We start from the raw sequence: 18,938 nt of genomic DNA, 5'->3' as shown, positions 1-18,938 counted from the left end.
TTAATTAATAGCCTGTCCTCTGCTTTTTAAACAAAAGTAATCTGTTTCTGGTATAAATTTTCACCTGCTTTGAATTTCAGCTTTTAAATCTGTGTCTCTCATTTTTAGCATATAGTTGGATTTTGTTGGCTTTAATTCTGCTAGTGTATTTTATGTCATTGTTCTTATTTATTTATTTCTTTATTTGTGAGGAAGATCAGCCCTGAGTTAACATCTGCCAATCCTCCTCTTTTTGCTGAGGAAGACTGGCCCTGGGCCAACATCCGTGCCCATCTTCCTCCACTTTATATGGGACGCCGCCACAGCATGGCTTGACAAGCTGTGTGTCGGTGCGCGCCCGGGATCCGAACCTGCGAACCCCGGGCCACCGCAGCGGAGTGCGTGCACTTAACCACTATGCCACCAGGCCGGCCCCCAATTTTTCTTACTTTTGAAACTTTATCTTTTATTTGTATTGGAGGAGTGTGTTTCTTTTACGGTAATTTAAAAGGTGTATGACCTGTTTTAATTTCTTTTGGTATTTCATTTTATTACATTTAAACATTACAATTAAACATATATTGTCATTTATCAACATTAAGCCATTTTTGAAGGATAAAATAGTCAAGTTGCAGAATATGTATATCATAATGGCATTTTTATAAAATTTGAAAACAGGGACAATAATATGATATACAGTTTATGAATCCATATGTATGGCACGGCAGTAATATCAGAAGTTCGTGATTATGGTTTCCCCTGGGAGGAGGTGGAGGGGAATGGGATCCTGGAGGTGACACATGGAACATTTCAACTCTATCTATGATGTTTTCTTTCTTTCAAGAAAACTGATAGAGCATAGTAAATGGGTAGGATTTAGGAAAGCTTAGCAGTAGATGTATGAGGATTCAAGATGTTATTTCCTGCATATTCTGTATGACTGAAATGTTTCACAATAGTTCTGAAGTATTCCCCCTTCTCCCGTGTTGTGCTTATCATTAATATATGCCTTCAGGACGAATGCAGAAATCAACTGTCCTAACGTTTTCCAAATGGATACTTATGGTTTGGGATAACATTTTCTGGTCAGAACATCATCTATCCCAAAAGAGCTATAGAGTCACGCACCGCATAATGACGTTTTGGTCAAGGCCTGACTGCATATAGGACGGTGGTCCCATAAGATTGGTACCATACAGCCTGGGTGTGTAGTAGGCTGTATATACCGTCTAGGTTTGTGTAAGTACACTCTATGATGGTCGCACACCAACGAAATCAGCTAACAACTCATTTCTCAGAATGTATCCCCATTGTTAAGTGACACATGACTGTATTTCAAACAAAAAGACACAAAGATGTTGTTCTCTGAAAAGCTGTGAGATCATGCAAGATGTATTACAGTATGAGCAGAATCATGTTGAAGGAGCACATGGAAAGTTCAGAATTGTCTCATGAAAGATACAATTGGGAACAGGAGTTACTTGTGCCAATTATTAAGCTATTGTATCTTTGCTTCAGACCCACTGTATAAGTTTCCTGGGACTGCTGTAACAAATTGGCACAGATTTAGTGACTTAAAACAACCAATTTATTCTTGTAATAGTTCTGGGGTCAGAAGTCCAAAATCCAGGTGTGTGCAGGGCTGTCCTCCCGGAGGCTCCAGGGAGAACCGTCTCCTGCCTTTTCCAGCTTCTAGAGGCCGCGTCCTGGGCTCGGGGCCCCTTCCTCCGTCTGCACAGCCCGCAGCGCAGCGTCTCCCGTCTCTCTCTGCGTCTGACCCTCCTCCTCCCTCTGATGAGGACCCTGTGGTGACACTGGGCCCCCTGGGGATCCAGGGTCATCCCCCATCTCAGGGTCCTTAACTTAATCCCATCTGCAAAGTCCCTTTTGCCACGTAAGGTGACATAATCACAGGCTCTGGTGATTAGGATGTGCACACCTTTACCGGGTCTGTTATTCCACTGACCACATCTACCCTTTCATACTTTGCTCTGTGACATGGTAGAGAAATGCTACAAACCACTTTTCTACTTTGCCAGCGGCTTCCCATTAAGCCCTGCTAACAAGTCTTTGGAGGGAGAGTGGAAGGCTGGAGGAGAGAGAAGGGAGAAGGAATTTGCTCCTTCCTGTCTCTGTCACTCCTTGCATGTCTGAGACTGTCTTTGTGACCTCTACACATGCATAACATCCCAGCATGGTCTAAATATCTTGAATCACACTTCTTTTCCCTCAGATTGTCCTAATTGTTCCTCTTCTCTCTTGTGGCAATGAGTGCTTTGTGAAGAATTCAGAGACCAGCCTCATTTTCACCCTAATCCATGAAATGACATGTTCTTTAGGAGAGTTGCTCACAGGATGTCTCTCTGAACACATTATGACAGCCATGCTAGAGGTACCTGCCAGCACCCCATCTTAAGGCAGAGTTCCAAATTCCATGCTATTTTTTTTTTTTTTTGAGGAAGATTAGCCCTGAGCTAACATCTGTTGCCAATCCTCCTCTTTGTGCTGAGGAAGGTTGGCCCTGGGCTAACATCTGTGCCCATCTTCCTCTACTTTATATGTGGGATTCCTGCCACAGCATGGCTTGATGAGTGGTGCATGGGTCTGCGCCTGGGATCCGAACCTGCAATCCCCAGACCACAGAAGTGGAGTGCACGAACTTAACCACTACACCACCAGGCCGGCCCCCATGCTGATTTTTTTAAAACTTGGCATTCATTATTAATTCATATTAAACAAAAAATGCATATAACCATATTTTATTTTTAATAGTTTATAAATCCAATGAGTAATTTATTTTTAACCCAAACCTGCTTAATGTGTTAATCCTCTAAACATTAATTTTTATGAAAGTGTCGGGGGAAGAGGGAGAATCCCCCTCTGCCCTTTCCCTTAAGGTTCTTCTGGCTGGCCAAATAATCAACAAGACAGGTTAGCAGGAGAAAATAATACCAAGTTTAATAACATGTATACATGGGAGAAACTCAGAAATGAGCAACTCGTCCCTCTGTCTAAGCTGCTTGCTTAAGTATTGCAGCTAAAGGCGAAGGAACGTGTTGGGGGCGGGTAGTGGCCTGGGACTTCAGAGGGCAGAAGGACAATTCTTTTCAGGGTCATCTATTGATAATTTGGTCAGGGAGAGATAGAGTTTTTTGATAAAAGGGGCTTGGTGCCCCTCCCATTGCAACATCTATTTTACATTATCTTTATAGCCATCATGATAGAAGATCTGTTCCAGGAATGAGCCACCATGCCAGATTCTCTAGGCAGTTAGTGGGGGAGGTCAAATATCCTTATTGTCTTCAGCTCGAAATAATCCACATACCAGAGTGGTGCTTCCTGGGGCAGCTTGCCCTGAGCACCATCAAAAGTATATAAAATATTTTTGCAAGCCATAAAAAACAAACTTTTAAAATTCTGTTTGTAAATAAAATAAGTGATATCAGGGTTTGGACATCCACTTAATCTCTAAGGAGAGAATGTTTTCTAAAAGGAGAAGGCATATTAAATACATTAGGTTTTTCACCCCCATCTATTAAGTGTATTCAGAGTTTTCAGGTCCATCTCAAACTTATAGAAGCTTGTTGTTGTTTTATATCAGTTAAAATAGAAATTCAATTGCCTTAGGGATATAACAGCCTTTTAAAAGATAAAACTTTTTAAAAAATATTACGGTAAAATCATAACAGAATTTACCATCTTAACCATTTTTAAGTATGCAGTTCGGTGGTATTAGGTCCATTCATACTATGGTGTGTGGGAGATCAAGATTTGGCCACCCTGAAATATATCTCTTTACCTTATTGTTTTCTTTGAGGGACATTTGACCTTCCCCACTAACTGCCTAAAGAATTTGACATGGTGGCTCCTTCCTGGAATAGATCTATCATGATGGCTGTAAAGATAATGTAGGATAAATGTTACAATAGGAAAGGCACCAACAAGCCCATCTTATCGGAAGTTCGGTCTGTCTGGCCACATTCTCTGGATGGCCCTGCAAGGAGTTGCCAGATAATCATTTACATTTATAAGGGAAATCTCCATTTGTAAAGGTATCTCCCTCTCTGTTTTGGGAAGAGGGGGGGATGACCTCATTTCTAGAGGCTTATCAATGTGGAAGGTGAGGCCTTAAATCTGCATAATAACCTTACTCTTGTTTACTGTGCTTTAGTGGTAATCTCCTGTAACTGACTCCCCCCACCCCCAACATCCTCCTTTGTCCTTGGCTGACCATGGTATTTAAGACGAGAATTTCTGCTATTGTGTTGAGAAACGCAGTGTCCCTGCTTTCTCCCATGTATACATGTTATTAAACTTGGTATTATTTTCTCCTGCTAACCTGTCTTGTTAATTATTTGGCCAGCCATAAGAACCTTAAGGAAAAGGGCAGAGGGAGAGTCTCCCTCTTCCCCCGACAGGTGCAATATAGGGCCTTTTCATTTTCAAAATTCTCTGGGGATACACTAAAAACCTGATCTGACATAAAATTCCTTGCAGTGTAAAATGTACCTCTGAGGATTTTAATGCACACATGGCATGTCCAGTGGTCAAAACCGAGCCCGACCCTGCCTTGCACACAGTGACGTCACTGCTGAGTGTCTTTGTTCTTAACAAAAGGCACAAATCCAGGCGACCTCGCCCCCCGGTCGGCCCCTGACCTCGGAGGCCATCAGGCCCTCCCGTCCTGTCCTGTCCCCGCTCTGGACAAGAACGCTCCGAGGGAAACTAAGAACATCTCGGTCCAGGAGGAGGAGGAAGAGGGGCCACCGCTGCGGGCTAACGCCGGGTCTGCCCCGGCCGGGAGCGGGCTCAGCTCGGACGCCCTATTGGCAGGGTGGTGTCAGCCACGTGAGTCCTGACGACCTGTCACTCAGGCGGCGGGGGACGGGGTCTGGGAGAACTGTCCAATCAGCGGCGACAGGGGCGGGCCCAACGAACAATCAGGGCCGCACGAGCGTGGCCCAGAGAACTGTCCAATCAGGGGTGCCAGAGGCGGGCTTCGGGAAACTGTCCAATCATGGCCCCCGAGGGTGGGAGTGCCTGGAGCACTGCCCAATCAAGACGCCAGAGCCCGGAGCCCCGTCCAATCAGAGCCGGAGGCGGGCGCGCTAGCAGCCGCGTGGACGTCGCTCTCGTCCGGTCGCGTCCTGGCGCACACCTGCCCCGCGCGGCTCCAGGTGTTCCGTCACCGTCGCTCTCACCTGCGGGAGCCGCAGGGCCGCTGGGAGGACGCCCGGAGGGTCCGGAGCGGGCGGAGATGGTGAGTGCGCGGGCCGGGACCGGGAGGGGCTGGTGCGAAGCGGCCGGAACCGGCTGGAAGCAGCTGCGGGCCCGGGTCTCCCCGCGCCCCCCCCCCCCCCCCCCCGCCCCGGGTCACCCCGAGTCCCTGCCCTCAGCCGCGGGGAGGGTGCCGGGTCCCCCGAGTCCCCACCCCCGGCCGCGGGGTGGGTCCCGGCTCCCGTCCCGGCCCCACGTGGGGTCCCGGGTCCCCCGAGTCCCCGCCCCCGGAGTGGGTCCAGGGGTCGCGGCCCGCCCCGCCTGCGGTGACCCAGATGCGCACAGCCGCCCTCCCCCCGGGGGTCTGGGAACATCAGCCCCAGTCGGCCCCTCCCAGAGGACAGCCTGCGGGCGGGCGGGGAGTGCGGGGAGCCTCCGGGCTCGGGTGCCCTGGGCCAGGAGGGGTCTCCTGATAGGTCCTTGGTCCCTGCCTGACCCCGACCGCCGTTCTCATTCCCTGGAGGGCGTTAGCTGTCAGCTGCCGGACGCAGGTATTGAGGGGGAAAAGGAATAATTCCTGCCCCCCCTGGTTCTCACAGTGAAGTGTGGGGAAAGAGGGAGAATCTCCTTCTGCCCTTTTCCTTAAGGTTCTTATGGCTGGCCAAATAATCAACAAGACAGGTTAGCAGGAGAAAATAATACCAAGTTTAATAACATGTATACATGGGAGAAAGCAGGGACACTGCGTTTCTCAACACAATAGCAGAAATTCTCGTCTTAAATACCATGGTCAGCCAAGGACAAAGGAGGATGTTGGGGGTGGGGGGAGTCAGTTACAGGAGATTACCACTAAAGCACTGTAAACAAGAGTAAGATTATTATGTAGATTTAAGTCCTCACCTTCCACATTGATAAGCCTCTAGAAATGAGGCCATCCCCCCCTCTTCCCAAAACAGAGGGAGATACCTTTACAAATGGAGATTTCCTTTATAAATGTAAATGATTATCTGGCAACTCCTCGCAGGGCCATCCAGAGAATGTGGCCAGAGAGACAGAACTTCCGATAAGATGGGCTTGTTGGTGCCTTTTCTGTTGTAACCTCTATCCTACGTTATCTTTACAGCCATCATGATAGATCTGTTCTAGGAAGGAGCCACCATGTCAAATTCTTTAGGCAGTTAGTGGGGGAGGTCAAATGTCCCTCAGAGAAAACAATCAAGGTAAAGAGATATATTTTAGGATGGCCAAATGTTGATCTCCCACAGAAGGGAGAGAATTAACCCAAAAGACAAAGCCGACCTGGTGAGGGGGTGCCACAACCTGCAAAGCAAAATGCACTCGAGACACAGCAGGGACAGGAGGCGGTGTCCTTTGTTCTGGGCACTTAAGTGAGCGACGGGGGGGGTGGGGTGGGGGGGTGGTGGGAAGGGGGGTGGCCACCCTTGACCCTTGAGCCACTTGTCTGTCTTCCAGTTCAGCACTGCCCCCTCTGGGTTTGTCACCTTGGAAAGATGTATTCACTCACTGAACCTCAGTTTTTCAGCAAATATGAAATACAATTAATTAATAGAGCGTGAAATATAAAGTATTTCTAAAGGGGTGAATTTCAGGGGAAAAAAAAGAAAACGTCTTGCATTCCGTTTGTGAAATATTCATTTTATTTATTTTTGTGAGGAAGATCAGCCCTGAGCTAACATCTGCCAATCCTCTTTTTGCTGAGGAAGACCGGCCCTGAGCTAACATCTATTGCCGATCCTCCTCCTTTCTTTTCGCTTTTTCTCCCCAAAGCCCCAGTAGATAGTTGTATGTCACAGTTGCACATCCTTCTAGTTGCTGTATGTGGGACACGGCCTCAGCATGGTCCGAGAAGCGGTGCGTTGGTGCGCGCCCGGGATCCGAACCCGGGCCGCCAGTAGCGGAGCGCGCGCTCTTAACCGCTAAGCCACGGGGCGGCCCAGAAACATTTATTTTAAATCCCTTCCAGTGTGTACTAAGTTCTCAGGTCTGTTCTTTTGGTAACAGACAGAATTCCTGGGTTTAGCCTTGAAAGTCCCCCTGGGGAAAAGAATGTTAGAAAAACAGAGAAAGTCTCCCTTTGAGTATGGCTGTAGAGAAATGAATCCATTCCCAGAAAGTGTGGTAGGTGAACTGGGGAATTACAAAGATTCACCAAGATATCAGTTATTTTCCTTAGCAGCGTGGCGAACCCGTGACAGCAGGTAATACTGTTGTTTCCTATTGTCTGTGATACACTTTGCTTTAATCTACAATAAATTGATTATTGTCCATGGAGGAGGTGGGAATACAGGCATCTTTCTTATTTAGATAAGAGTTTGTTGCTGTTCCGTGTATTAAAGTGTCTGTCGTTTCTGCCACTGCTCTGCGGTGGCTGCCCTGTTGTGATCAAGTGTCCCCATACACACGGCCTGCTGTGGGACTTTGTCCTCGTCGGTATCTAGTCATCCGATCGGCTGCTAATTCCATCGTGTCAGGATCACTGTTGCTTTAAAGTCCTTGCTGAGTGATAGGCAACCCCCCCCCCCCTTGTTCTTTAGAACATTCTGGCTGTTTTGGGACATTTGTTCTTATTAGACTTATAAAATTAGTATTTGTCAAGTCCTAAGAAACATACCTGGCTTGGGAATTTAATGGAATTTTCTGAAGATTGTAGATTTTTCCTGGGAGGGTTGCCATCTTGGTAACACTGAGTTCTTTTTAAGAACATCTGCTGTTTTTCCTTGTATTTCGTTTAGCTTTACTGTCCTCAATGTTTTTACGTTTTTCCATTCAGTTCTTTTTATAGCCTTCGTTAGACTTATTTAGTACTAATTTGGTTTTTCCCATAGTATATGTTATCTTTTTAAGATGAATTTTCGAATTTGCTGTCATTAGAAAGGTAATGAAATTTATCTGCATATTGAATTTTTATCCTGGAATCTTGTTAAAAATCTTTTTTTTTTTTAATTGAGGTAACACTGGTTTATAATGTTATATAAATTCCAGGTGTACATCAGTATATTTCGATTTCTATGTAGATTACATCATATTCACCACCCAAAGACTAATTACCATCCATCACCACACACATGTGTAAAAGTGTTATTCTGTGATTATCCTTTTGTTCTGTTGGTGTCCTGCACATACAGTTGTTAGACTTCTGCACTAGGACAAGTGTGTTTTTCTTTTCTAGTTCTTGTCCGTTTGTTTATTTTCTGGTGGTTCTGGATTGATCTCTAGCATAATGTTGACTAAGGGAGGTACTGGGCTTACCTCGTTTGTACCTAATTGTTTTGGAGAAAACAGTGAACTTCATACCATGTATATATTGTTACTTCTTTCTTGAGTATTCTTTTATCAGTGTTCCTTTATCAGGTTAGGCACATTCCCGTCTGTTCCCCAGTGGTGAGTTTTTATGTATGGCTGTTGAGTATAATAAAATAGTTTTAGGCAGCTCTTAAGGTGAGTACAGGTAAATCGTACTAATTGATTTTAGAGTTTTCTATTGTATAGTATAACATCAGTGCAGGAAGATGCATATGCCATATGTACAGTTGAGAGAAATATTAAAAAATATTTGAAATATGTGAAATGAAATTCAGCTCTAAGTGTCAAACAGGCTTTCACACCAGACACCCCACTTGCAATGAATCCCAATGGCAAGCCCCTGACTCTGCTGATGTAACTAATATGTTGAATTCTATGAGGATATGTACATATATGTGTATATATATAGTTATGCATATTATATATGTATATATATATATTTTAAGCAATTTAGTTATCAATGTGCAGTTTTATCCCAAATGGTTATTTTACTGTTCTCTTTTGCTTTGCCCTGCAACCAGTCATTCATTTATATCTATATCAATAAAGATATACACACACACACACGTAAATATAGATATCTCCTTCCTGATCCCCCCACTGTGCCACATTTTCCTTAGGCCTTATATTTGGTTTGCTTATTTATTGTTTCCCTCGCAAAGACTTTCAGATCCACGTGTTCAGAATTTTTGTTTTGCTCAGTGCTGTGGCACCAGTGCCTGCTGGTACTAGGACCTGTGTAACCGTAACCTGAATAGATTTGATGAAATAGAAGAGCCAGTGGTAAGATCTTCAAACAGAGCAGTCTCGCATGAGACAGGGCTTGGCTGGGAGAAGGCACACGAGGTTGTAAGTGGAGTTGGATGTTTCTGCTGGCTGCTCTCCCCGGTGCCCGGCAGCAGTCAGCTTATCTCCTTATCACACTGGGAATCACAGTCACTGGAGGGAGACAGCTGGGAGGTGTGTGTGAAGGAAGGGCAGGTGTCAGGAGTTTGTGTGCCGCTACTGACTGCTCTGCATTTCCTCTGCTGTGAACCACTTTTAATAAGAGTTGTTGTTAGAATATGTGAGCTAATGTGTATAAAGCTCTTTGCAAAGTCTTTCTCATATAATGGATGCTCATGGCACATTTAAAAAATTACCATGGTAAAGGGTGTTACAGTATTGATGGATTTGAGCAGCTGTGTTGGGAGTTCCTGTCTTAGTTGGCTGGGGCTGCTAGAGCAAAAAATGCCAGAGACGGGTGGCTTATAAACAACAGAAGTTTATTTTCATAGTTCTGGAGGTTGAGGAGCCCAAGATCAAGGTGCTGGCAGATTTGGTGTATGGTGGGGCTTCTTCCTGGGTCGTAGACACTGTCTTCTCACTGTGTCCTCACGTGGTGGAAGGGGCAGGGAGCTCTCTGGGGCCTCTGCTATAAGGGTGCTAATCCCATCGGGGGGCTCTGCCCTTGTGACCTAGTCACCTCCCAAAGGCCCCACCTCCTAACACCATCACAGTGGGGCTTAGATGTCAACATGGATTTTGGGGGGACACAGCCTTCAGTCTTCAGCAGTCCCCAAGACCACCCCTGGGTTCAAAGATGCCCTAGGAGGACTCCTGGGATTCAGCCTATAGTTGCTCTGAGAGCTGTGACTTCGTACTGTGCAAGGGTAAAGCGAAATCAACAGAGGGGAGAGGTGCCAGGACGAGTCCTGAGGAGGTGAGCAGGACTCCAGGGGGCCCCTCCAGTGACGTCACATGGCACGTGCTGCATCCCCCCACAGCCACCTGTGACAGCACATGTGAAATGTCGTCCACCAGGGAGGCTGATGAGAGACGCAGTTACCAGGGCTTTTGCTGGGGGCTGGTTGTGCAGACACCCTCTGCCTGGCCTGAACCAGGATTCCAGACTCCCGGAAGGAAAACGGGTCTTCTGCGTAAACCGTATCATTTGTACAGAAAGGCAGCGGGAGTGGCTCCTGTCAGGGTGGAGGCCCCCCCCACCCGAGTCCAGGTTCCCAGGTGCCAGCTGAGGGCCAGCCTTGCAGGCAGGACTTTCTAAGGGTGAGGACTCTCAGGCCTGCTCGGTTGACACTTGCTGCACAGTCATGCCAGTGGGACCCTGTGCAGTGGGGTGAAAGCATCCCGTGGTACTGGTATCGCTTCTGCCCTTGCGGGGACCTGGACCAGTGGGTCAGGTAAATCCTGTTAACCATAGAAATCTTAGCTGGGGGCTTCTTCCTCAGATTCCTGTATTCTCTTTTGTTTTTCTGTATTCTTTCTCACCTGGCCTCAGGTGTTAATTCCTGCACAGCACAGCTTGGGCCAGGAGGTCGCAGCCGACCTGAGTGTCTTCCAGGGAAAAGATGGCGTACTGATGGGGTACACCTGCGAGAAGTGGAATCCCAGAGGGCGCGGGTGGTGCCCTGGAGACATGGAGCTTACCCTTGTTGGGACCCCAGCAGGACATGCATTAGTGAGACAGCCTGGCTAACAGGGCCCCCACGGGGGCCTCCCGCCTCAGAGTTCTCCGTGCCACCAAGTAGTTCAGTCCCATCCTTGTGTCAGAGGGACTGCCTGGGGCGGGCAGTTTCAGTTTTGTTATCCATGACTCTGGTTTGTCCACCTCACCAGTGTGGAGGCCATCTGGAGGCCATCTGGGTGGAAAGTAACCGTTCCAAAATGAGCAGCGTGACTTCAGAGGGTCCCATCGGAGGACAAGGCCTTCCTCGTGGGCCAGCAGCCTCTGGGAGGTTTTCTAGTTTAGGGCCTCACAGAGGAGTGTTGTAAATCTGCAGTACCTCAGAGAGACTGCGGGTTCAGTTCCTGACTGCCGCAATACAGCGAATATCAAGATAAGGCAAGTCACACGAATGTTTTGGTTTCCCAGTGCATATAAAAGTTATGTTTACACCATATTGTAGTCTATTAAATGTGCAATAGCATTATCTCTAAAAAACAATGTACACACCTTAGTTAAAAAATACTTTATTGCTACAAAATGCTAACCGTCATCTGAGCCTTCAGTGAGTTGTAATCTTTTTGCTGGTGGAGGGTCTCGTAGGAAACGCAGTATCGGCGAAGTGCAATAAAATGGGGTCTGCCTGTATTCCCAGAGTCGGAGTCCTGTTTGTGGAGCTCATACCTGCTCAGGTCGGCACAGCGCAGACTGAGGCTGGAACAGCCCACCAAGGATACTGTCATTTTGAGCTTACAGTCGGGTTCAGGTAGTTAGGATCTGTGAATTCAGAATTCCAGAAGACGCTGGGGGCTTTTCTTAACAGCAGCAGAGCTGAGGCACTGCGAGGTCAGACACCTGTGTTCCAGCTGTCCTAAGCCTTTTCTGTCTTGTCTGCCTTAGGGTCCAGGTTGACCCACTGCTGGACAGCCACTGGCCCCTCAAGGTCATCAGAAATAGGTTTTCCTAAGAGCTCTTGAGTACACTGAAAACTTCTACTTAAAGTTCCTAAAGTATATCTCCACTTAGAGATTGCCTGTCTTTCCATTTTGTTTCCTTCTTTTTTTGAACCTCCAGTAGGTAAAATTCATAGTAAAAAGTCATCAGTTGTGGAGACATAATCTTGTTTCTAATACTTAAGAGTTTAAATTCCAGCCCATGTGCCATTGGCCAAAAGCCAGGGAGGTTGTGTCTCATGAACATTCTTCTTTGTACTGATGGCGATGATCCCTCTAGCATTTATCAGATTACACGCATATACCATTTTGCATCGATTTTTGTCATACATGATGGTGCACCAGCCACGAAACAAAACCACTTTAAGTAAAAAATCCCTTCCCCTTTTTTTCTCATTGCGAAATCACTCAAACCCTGCATTCGTTTCCTGGGGCTGCCATAACAAATTACCACTATGTGAGTGGCTTGAAGATGTATCCTCTCACAGTTCTGGCGGCTAGAAGTCCGGACTCAAGCTGCTGGCAGAGTCACGCTCCCTCGGGGCCTTCCAGGGTTCTGGGGTCCTTCCTTGTCTCTCACGGCTTCTGGTAGCCCCAGGCTTTCCTTTGCTTGGGGCAGCCTAATTCCAGTCTCTGCGTCCATCTTCCTGTGGCCATCTTCCCTGTGTGTCTGTCTCCACATGGCATTTCCTCCTGTAAGGACACCAGGCATACTGGATTGGGGCCCATCCTAGTGACCTCATGTTAACTTGATTACATCTGCAAAGACCCTGTTTCCAAGAAAGGTCACATTCATAGGTTGTAGGGTTAGGGTTTCAATATATCTTTTTAGAGGACACAGTTCAACGCATAACAAGCCCTGGTAGTAAATTCAGCATTTACAGGATCACATTGCGGCTGCGGGGGGAGAGTGGAGCTGGAGTGCAGGGTGGCCAGGAGGCTGCGGCAGCCCCAGCAGCAGCGAGGTTGAAGAATGGCTGGGGCATCCCTGCCCCCTTCCTTTTTATTTATCTAAAATGTACTCCAGCCCTGGGAACTGATTGAAGTTTTTTTGTTTTTTTTTTCCTCCTGATACAATGCAAACTTTTCACATTTTTTAGCCATCCAAAGCTCACTTTTGGGAACTTGGGGCCCTTTCTCCTCCTCCGTGGAGGATAAGACAGCAATCAAAGGTGTCACCAGGGCTGTGCTTTGGTTTTCTTCTCTACTCAGCCAGCATGGCTGTAAGCAGCCAGTCTGTCCAGCGAGCCAGCCCTCCTGGGAGCTGGGTCTCTCCTTTTCACCTGGACCAACGGCAGCTCAGCCCTCCTTTCCTACCGAGGATGGCTCCACAGGCACCGAAGCTTCACCATCCCCTCCGCCTTCATCCTTCCTCTTCTCAGACACTGCTTTTGCCCTATTTCAGTGAGTCTGGGTCCTTCCAGCAAATCCCACCTCTAACGTGTCTGGTGTCGCCAGGACTACCGCCAGGTCCTGCTGGTGGGATTCACAAGACTCAGCATGTAGTTGTTCTCAACGACTGTGACTTGTTAGAGCAAGATCAGCAGAGGGAAAAGGTGCTTGGGGAGAAGTCTGAAGGAAAGCAGGTGCAAGCTTTCCAGGAGTCCTCTCCCAGGGGAGTCGCACAGGACGCACCTGGTACTCCAGCAGTGAGTTGTGACAACACATGAGATACTGTCTACCAGGGAAGCTCATCAGAGATGCAGTGCCCGGGATTTTTATTGACAGTGGATCCTGTGAGCATTCTCTGCCTAGCACGTACCAGAACTCCAGGTTCCTGGAAGGAGAGCAGGTGTTCAGTGTTGACAGTGTTGTCTGCACAGTCAGTTTAGACAGTCATGTCAATTAGGGTGGTTGTGAAACCTCCCGGAATCCAAGTTTCCAGACACCGGCCTGGGCCAGCCTTGCCAGAGGTCGTTTCTAAGGAGAAAGTTAAGGCCTGCAGTGTCAGCTCTTTTCCTGCCCACTCGGGAAGGGGACTTTATTAGAGGAAACACTACAGATAACTGTACCAACAGCAATTCAGCTGACTTGGGGCGCTCCCGTTGTTCTCTTACTAATAATAGGGTTATTCCTATTCTGCTGCTACCTTGTTGAATACATAAATGTTGGCATCAGAATTGGGGAATAAGAGTATTTTCTCTATCCCCTTCTCATCGATGTCAGTGGGTTGATGATCTTATTTGAAAAACTAGGGTTTAAGGGAGGCATGCAGATCAGTGGTTCCTGTGCTTAGGGGTTGGCCTGACGTGTTCATGTGCCCACCAGGGGAGGGACAGGGCAATGAGAGAAGTGGAGAAGGCAGCCCCCAGGATGATTCGTGGGGAATCACTTTCTCCTGGAATTTGAGATGGGGGAGTGTCTCGTTTGTAGGAAGGCACTGCCGAATCCTTTACATATCTTATAATCGAGGGCAAGTTCACCATTGGAAGTTGTTGACTTCAGTTAACTCCTCGGCAAAGTGGGACTCTGAACTTTATCCTCAAATTCAGCAAGAGTACTCTTATGGCTCTGGTGGAAGGAGCCATTTTGGCATCATATAACCTGTGTGTGTGTGAGTGTGTGAACTCAGAATTGCTGGGCAGCAGCACTGAGACTCAAGAGTGTAGGGACTGTGTGGAAGTCTAAGTTCCCATGTCGTCTTCCTCTTTCCTGAGCTCGAACTTCGCAATAACTTCCCATCCTCATGAAAATGCAGAGGGAATGAGTAGAAACTGAGGCTGTGGCAACTGTTATACAAATAAGTTAAAATTAATAATTCTTCAAAAGAAATTTTTCATTCCACCAGTTGGGCCTGTACTGTTTACAGTCTGGAGTTCTTTAAGACAGAACGTTGGCCTTTGCTGCAAGTTGGGTTCCCACAGGCTGTTGGCCTCTCATGTTTGGTGAGGGGAATAGAAGGAAAAGTTTGAAGTCCTTCAATGTGGTTTTTTTTTTGTTTTTTGGGTTTTTCTTTTGCTAAGGAAGATTAGCCCTGTGCTAATATCTGTTGCCAATCTTCCTCTTTTTGCTTGAGGAAGATTCGCCCTGGGCTAACATCTGTGCCAGTCTTCCTCTATTTTGTATGTGGGTTGCCGCCACAGCATGGCCACTGATGAGTGGTGTAGGTCCACGCCTGGGAACTTAACCCAGGTTGCTGAAGCAGAGTGTGCTGAGCTTAACCACTAGGCCACAGGGCCAGCCCCCCTTCAATGTGTTTTTATTCCCTAAAAACCCCATCCAGGTTTGACCTTGTGCTTCCTGTAGGGTTGTGGTGTGCTATAGGAAGGAACTGAAGTAGTTTGTGTCATCAGGGATTGATGGGTCTTAAAATGCAAATATTTGTTTCATTTCTTTGAATTCTCCAATGTGGTCTGAATCCTTTGGACAGAGACGAATAAGACTTGAAGTGGTCACAGTAAAAATGTAGCGATAAATTCAGTGTGTTGGTGGTGCTGTGAAATCTTTGAGGACATGTGTGGACACAGAGTAAGAGGTCTGATGACCGTGTCATAGAAATGTTGGGTGACCACATAATCTTGTCTGAGCTTCCTGTGAATTGAGTCCAGTTGCTCAGTGAGTCTCACCCATCCTCCTGGACATGTTGGCTGTTTCAGGACTTGGTGGTCTTTGAGGATGTGGCTGTGGACTTCACCCCGGAGGAGTGGGCTTTGCTGGATTCCGCTCAGAGGGAGCTCTACAGAGAGGTGATGCTGGAAAACTTCAGAAACCTGGCCTCATTGTGTAAGAACGACTCATTCCTTCACTTAGTCATTTAGAGAACAAGCATTTCTGTACATCAAGCCTGCTCCAAGATTTGGAATGTGGACAGGAAATACATTAATTAATAAGACAGACATGGTCACAATGTCATGGAGCTAGAATCTAATTGGTTCTCCGTAAGAATGAGAATCTATGTATTAAACTTGAGTTTCTTTCTGTAAAGAAAGCTCTTAGTGTCATTGGTTTCATGGGTTATAAAGTGGCCCATTGAAGTTTGTTTATGTAACCTTGTGAGAATTTTACTAGTTCTAAGTGTTTGTTAAACTGCTTACCATTGTGACCCCTTGTGCTTGTTATTGATGAAGTCCTGACAGTTAAAGTCCTCAGTGTCTTTTTTGGCTAACAGGTATCTTCTTTCTTGTAAAATTTGTTCTCTTTTTGCTTTCAGATGATGAGACTCAATTTAAGGCCAATGGGTCAGTTTCTCAGCAGGATATTTATGGAAATAAAATAGCAAAGTTCACCAGAAATGATTCCTGGGCCTCCATCTTAGGAAAAATTTGGGAAGAACTGAGCATCAAAGATCAGCACACAAATCAGGGGAGACATTTGAGGTGAGTTGCACTCACAAGAGAAAGCAGTATTCCAGGAGAGAATCTTAGTTTGTCATGAAATTTAAAAAGCAAATGAACAAAAAACCCACATAAGCCTAGATCAAAATGTTTATTCACAGAGATTTTCACAAAAACATTTTCCTTAAATGTGATGTAGATGTTGAGTGTTAGAAACACAATTCAGTTAAAACAATTAGGAGGAAAGCTCACGTTAAAGAAACACTGTTTTGGGCCAGCCTCGTGGCTTAGCGGTTAAGTGCTTGCACTCCGCTGCTGGCGGCCCGGGTTCGGATCCCGGGCATGCACCGACGCACCGCTTCTTGGACCATGCTGAGGCCGCGTGCCACATACAGCAACTCTAGAAGGATGTGCAGCTGTGACATACAACAATCTACTGGGGCTTTGGGGGGAAAAAATAAATAAATAAAATCTTCAAAAAAAAAAAAAAGAAACACTGTTTTAATAATGGCTATGGTTGAGCTCCCTTCCATAATATTCAGTTCATTCCACTTTAAAACTGAATTTTTACACATTCACTGAAATTGGTGAAAATGTAATCCTAATACTTATTAATAAATATCAATAAATCATTATTAATCAAACCATTGATAACATACTTCTCATTTTTAACAGAAATCATGTGGTGGAGAGACTCTGTGAACATAATGACCAGTGTGGGGAAGGCTTCAGTCAGACGCCAAATCTTAATGTTTACCAGAAAACTCTTATTGGAGCAAAACAGGATGAATGTGCTGCATATGGAAAAGGCTTCGTGCATCATTCATCCCTCGAGAGTCACATCGCCCTTCACACCAGACACAAACCATATCAGTGTCAGGAATGTGGGCACGCCTTCAGTTGTCGTTCCCACCTAAGATCGCATGTGAGAACCCACAATGGAGAGAGACCCTATGCGTGTAAATTATGTGGGAAAACTTTTCCTCGTACGTCTTCTCTCAATCGGCATATAAGGATTCATACTGCTGAGAAGACCTATGAATGTCAGCAATGTGGGAAAGGCTTCATTGACTTTTCAAGTCTTACTAGTCATGTGAGGACTCACACTGGAGAGAAGCCCTATAAATGTAAGGAATGTGGGAAAGCCTTCAGTTATTCCTCAACTTTTCGAAGACACATGATAACGCACACTGGAGAGAAGCCCTATAAATGCAAGGAATGTGGCGAAGCCTTCAGTTATTCCTCAACTTTTCGAAGACATATGATTTCACACACTGGGGAGACACCACATAAATGTAAGGAATGTGGGGAAGCCTTCAGTTATTCCTCAGCTTTTCGGAGGCACATGATAACACACACTGGCGAGAAACCCTATGAATGTAAACAGTGTGGGAAAACTTTCATTTATCTTCAGTCCTTTCGAAGACATGAAAGGATTCACACTGGAGAGAAACCCTACGAATGCAAACAATGTGGGAAAACCTTCATTTATCCGCAGTCCTTTCGAAGACATGAAAGGACTCACGGTGGAGAGAAACCCTATGAGTGTAACCAGTGTGGGAAAGCCTTCAGCCATCACTCGTCCTTCAGAGGACATATGAGAGTGCACACTGGAGAGAAACCTTATGAATGCAATCAATGTGGGAAGACTTTCAACTGGTCCATATCCTTGCGAAAACATATGAGAACACACACTAGAGAGAAACCGTATGAATGTAAACAATGTGGGAAAGCCTTCAATTTGTCAGCTTGCTTTCGAGAACACGTGAGAATGCACCCCGGAGACAAATCATATGAGTGTAAGCTCTGTGGGAAAGGTTTCTATTGCCACATATCCTTGCAAAAACACATGAGGAGGCACACTGCAGAGAAACTCTATGAATGCAAGCAGTGTGGGAAAGCTTTCAGTTGGCCTGAACTTTTGCAACAGCATGTAAGAACCCACACTGCAGAGAAACCCTATGAATGTAAGGAATGTGGGAAAGTCTTTAAATGGCCGTCATCTTTACCAGTACATATGAGAATGCACACTGGAGAGAAACCTTACGAATGCAAGCAATGTGGGAAAGCCTTCAGTTGTTCCTCATCCTTAAGAAGACATGTAAGAATACACACTGCAGAAAAACACTATATATGTAATGCGGGGAATTCTCCTGCAAATGAATTCATGCACAACACTGCAGAAAATTCACATCAGGAGAGAAATCTTACAAAAGTTGTAAATATGGTATTGCCTTTATGAGTATCTCATCATTAAAGTGGACCCTTGGGGAGTTGTGTATTTCCAGTTCTTTTGCAAATAAACATTTAGGTGAAAAATAATTCTCCAAGTATTCTTATAGCTATAGTCTATAAATTTTGCAAGTAGTGTTTTTTCTTTTTACATTTCAGTAAATAAAATCTATCTTTACAGTTTGTTGGACTGGGTGATTTGAAGTATATTTTCAATATGTAAATAGTCTTAATTTCTTAGTTCTTTAAGTTGTTCTTTAAGAGGTTATTGGAACAATGACACTTTACTATTGGTTGGGATTTTCTTACAGGCTTAGTGTGGCAGGTACTGGATATCATCCATATATATTTTTTCTACTTCTTATCAAGAGAGTCTTTATTTATTTTTGGCCAGAGGAGCCTTATTCCATTTTTTTTATAGTTGGTAGAAATTTGTAATTATGCAGAGTTCTTCAAAGTGTATAGTCTCATGTGAATTGTTATTTTCAAGTTTTCCCTATTGCTGTTTGTCCTTGC

The 18,938-nt window shown here is 45.7% G+C and overlaps 1 protein-coding gene across 1 annotated transcript; it reads left to right on the top strand.

Moving 5' to 3' along the window:
- The first annotated feature begins 4,870 nt into the window (after positions 1–4,870).
- Positions 4,871–18,605, top strand: ZNF555 (zinc finger protein 555). The gene is made up of 4 exons (XM_014796011.2): positions 4,871–5,239; positions 15,513–15,639; positions 16,067–16,232; positions 16,866–18,605. Exons 1-4 carry the CDS (start codon positions 4,997–4,999, stop codon positions 18,430–18,432), a joined length of 2,103 nt encoding a protein of 700 aa, XP_014651497.2. The 5' UTR covers positions 4,871–4,996; the 3' UTR covers positions 18,433–18,605.
- Positions 18,606–18,938: the final 333 nt, after the last annotated feature.

This window comes from Ceratotherium simum, chromosome 39 (genome assembly GCF_057802395.1).
Source record: "Ceratotherium simum simum isolate JZ-2026a chromosome 39, ASM5780239v1, whole genome shotgun sequence".
Lineage (NCBI taxonomy): Eukaryota > Metazoa > Chordata > Mammalia > Perissodactyla > Rhinocerotidae > Ceratotherium > Ceratotherium simum.
Note: the sequence above shows the minus strand (reverse complement) of the source record. Positions and strands in the feature narration are given on the sequence as shown.